The 3,569-nt window shown below is 53.2% G+C and overlaps 1 protein-coding gene across 1 annotated transcript; it reads right to left on the reverse strand.

Annotated features, from left to right (window-relative positions):
- Positions 1 to 282: 282 nt before the first annotated feature.
- LOC133362575 (ephrin type-A receptor 4a-like) lies at positions 283 to 3,514 on the reverse strand (the record flags this gene model as incomplete). The annotated part of the gene is made up of 5 exons (XM_061581513.1): positions 283 to 379; positions 2,063 to 2,226; positions 2,373 to 2,556; positions 3,242 to 3,246; positions 3,329 to 3,514. Coding segments are annotated over 5 exons (636 nt in total), but the record flags the coding sequence as incomplete, so codon positions are not given.
- Between the last annotated feature and the right edge of the window lie 55 nt (positions 3,515 to 3,569).

Genomic DNA, 3,569 nt, shown 5'->3' on the forward strand with positions numbered 1-3,569 from the left:
CGATTCAAGAGCACGAAGAGATGATGTAATGCAGCGATACCCGCAATTGCCCCTACAGGCTGCCAGGTGTCACCCTGTCACTACACGAATTAACAGATAAAAGAGGAGGCACGCGAACGACAAACAATCACGGGGAAGACGCAGATCGTCGGGGGGGGGGGAAATCAAAAGTGTTAAAACCAACGGGGGAGCGAGCGTTGAACGCCGTGAGAAAAACCCCAACGAGACACGAGAGACAAACGTCGAGATCCCGAGCGGAGGAGGCCGTGCCAGCGAACACGACTAAGACGCAGTGGGAGGAGGTGGCGGCGTTGTCGGCGTTCGCGGCGTTGAGAAGTCGCCGCGGAGTGTGGAGGCCACCGCCACCGCGGACGAGAAACTGGGCGGGGGGAGAGGAGGCAGAGCGAGGTGACGGTGAAACACCCGTCACCGGGCAGAGGCCTCGTTGGGGCCGTGAGAAGGCCAAAGTGATCTTCTTGGTTCTTTCGGTAAAGTCATCACGTAGAAGGGAAATAATAAAGTAATAAAATAAAACATAATAAAATAATTCTCACGACGTTTCGGCCACAACGCTGTCTTCTCGACAGACCTGTTCTTCACCTGAGGACGGCTGCTTGCGTTGTGGCCGAAACGTCGTGAGAATGATTTTATTATGTTTTATTTTATTATTTTATTACTTCCATTCTACGTGACTTTACCGAAAGAACCAAGAAGATGAATCCCTGCAGTCACGAAAGCTTTAAATCTAAATTTTATAATTTAATTTTTATTATTTTATTATTTCCATTCTACGTGACTTTACCGAAAGAACCAAGAAGATGAATCCCTGCAGTCACGAAAGCTTTAAATCGAAAGGCCAAAGTGGTCGTGACGTTTGTACCGCTCGCCTTTCATTCTGTGTTTTTATTTCACCGGGAAAGGCCCCCGCCGGAGCTGCTGTTCGACGCTTTTTTAGGAAGCGTCCCGGCCACCGCAAGCGACGGCTCGACAAAGCGGTTGTTGTCATCATCATCATCATCACGTCTCCCCAGTGCTAGCGATGTTCACTACACACCGCACCGGGTACTCATTTGAGGCCGAGTCGACCTAGGAGACGCCCAGGACCGGTTCAGAATATCGTCGAGAAGAGGGGCCTCCGGCACAAGCTTATTCAATACTATTTTCATTCGTGATTTTGTCGTGATTAATCGAAGGTGGAGGGGTTACCAGCCCCTCGTACCCATCCAGAGCCCCCATTAAGTGGCGGTGACGTCACCACGACGCTTGTGCCAGGCCATGTGCACCTTGAGGCCACGTGAAGTGTCGAACGCCCGCTGGCAGGAGGTCACGGGGCAGACCCAGCAGGTGCCACGGGTCGACTAACTGAGATGACCGAGATGACTGGCTGATGCACCACTTGTGCCCCCTACTGTGCCAACTTGCTGTGCTTTAGCCACCCGGCGCTCACACACACGCACACACAGACACACGCACACACAGACACACGCACAGACACACGCACACACGCACACACAGACACAAAGATAGACAAAGATCCCCCGTATAGCCTTAACAGACTGTAGAGGCAAGTGCTGGTAGCGAGCACCTATGAAGGCTGGAACGGCACACGAGGGGGTGGGTGGCCAGCACCACGCCCGACCGCCTTTGTCTCCCCAGTGGCGATGCTTACACACCGCACCAGGTACTCATTTAAAGATGATTCGACCTAGGAGAGGCCCAGGACCGGTTCAGATAATCGTCACTGGTGTTCGCCGTGAGTGGGAATCGAACCCGGGTCGCCAGGTTCATAGCGCAACGCGCTAACCGCTACATTACCGCTCTCCAACATACACACGCACACACACAGACACACGCACACATACAGACACACACACAGACACACGCACAGACACGCACACACGCACACACAGACACACGCACACACGCACACAGACACACACACACACAGACACACGCACACACACGCACACACAGACACACGCACACACAGACACACGCACACAGACACACACACACACAGACACACACACAGACACACACACACACACGCACACAGACGCACCTGGCCGTGCTGGGCGGGGCGTCGGTGATGGCGGTGACGAGCTGGCTGAACGAGGGTCGACAGGAGCTCTCCGCGTGCCAGTAGCTCAGCATGAGGCGGTGGAGACACATGGGACATCCCATGGGACGTGGCAGTCGCCAGCCACCTTCCACTGCCTCCATCACCTGGGGGGCACACAGAGACCCATAGACTACTCATAGAGACCCATAGACTACTCACACAGAGACCCACAGACCACTCATAGAGACCCACAGACTCAAACAGAGAGACCCACAGACTCACACTACAGGGCTGCTGGTGCTGAACTCACGTCCCGGTTGCTCATGTCCCAGTATGGCCGCTCGCCGTGTGTCATCACCTCCCACATGACGACGCCGTAGCTCCACACGTCGCTTGCCGACGTGAACCTGAGCTGGGAAATCGCCTCCGGGGCGGTCCAGCGGATGGGGATCTTCCCCCCCTGGGGAACATTTACAATTTGATTTCGCCCTCGGCTTTCGCGGCCGATGTCGTCAGTACGCGGTGAAGGGTTTAGTATTAGGTTTTACTGGTAGGAACGAAGTGAACCAGCCTACAATAGATAATATCGTCCGTCCGATGGTCGATTAGGTGTTGCAACATCGCCCCCTACTGCAAACACTTGGCAGGACCCTACAAAAACCTTTAGACTCAGTGAGGCTTTCCTGGCTAAACAAGTGTAACATTCCCTTATAATTCCCTGAGATAGTTTTTAATTAAAACATTTTAATTAAAAATTAACTCACAGCGGCCTAAAGCCTACAGCTAGGCCTAAACCATAGAACTAGGCCTCAAACTCTCCCTTCGTATCGTATTTGTTCGTTCCTACCAGCCCACCCCGCAGGGACCTGTTTACCCTTTCAACTGGTACAAAACTGACACCTTTATGCAAGGCATCATGTTTGCAATAACCACAAAACAAGCAGTCAAAATGCAAACAAAAAGAAACAACTCTGATGATGATGATAATGATATGCACTGTCCTCGAAGCTGATTGGTCCACACCCGAGACAGCTTTTCTTAGAGCCTAGTCTCCATTGGTGTTGGACCAGATGACGCCACAAGGCGTACAACTCAAAAACATGATGCCTTGTATACAACTCAAAGACAGCGCACTATCAGAGTATTGAGAGCTCGGGGTAACCATTTACACTATGAGACATCTCCTATATCAGTGGCGAAATATAGTAGTAGGTTTTTACCCTTTAAACTGGTACAAAACTGACATCTTTCTCCCCCCAGCTTTACCCGGGTGGTGTACACCGCGTCGGAGTGGTCGTCCGGCAGAAGCATCCGCGAGAGTCCGAAGTCGGACACTTTGCACGTGAGCTCGCCGCTGACGAGCACGTTGCGGGCGGCCAGGTCCCGGTGCACGTAGCCCACGCGGGACAGGTGCCGCATGCCGCACGCCACATCCCGCAGCATCCCCACCAGCTGGGGCAACAGCAAGTGGCCCTTCTTCTTCTACGCCGTGGTCCAGGCCAGAGGG

The sequence above is a fragment of the Lethenteron reissneri genome, unplaced genomic scaffold (genome assembly GCF_015708825.2).
Source record: "Lethenteron reissneri isolate LAM-NWPU_2019-01 unplaced genomic scaffold, ASM1570882v1 scaffold_1532, whole genome shotgun sequence".
Taxonomy (NCBI): domain Eukaryota; kingdom Metazoa; phylum Chordata; class Hyperoartia; order Petromyzontiformes; family Petromyzontidae; genus Lethenteron; species Lethenteron reissneri.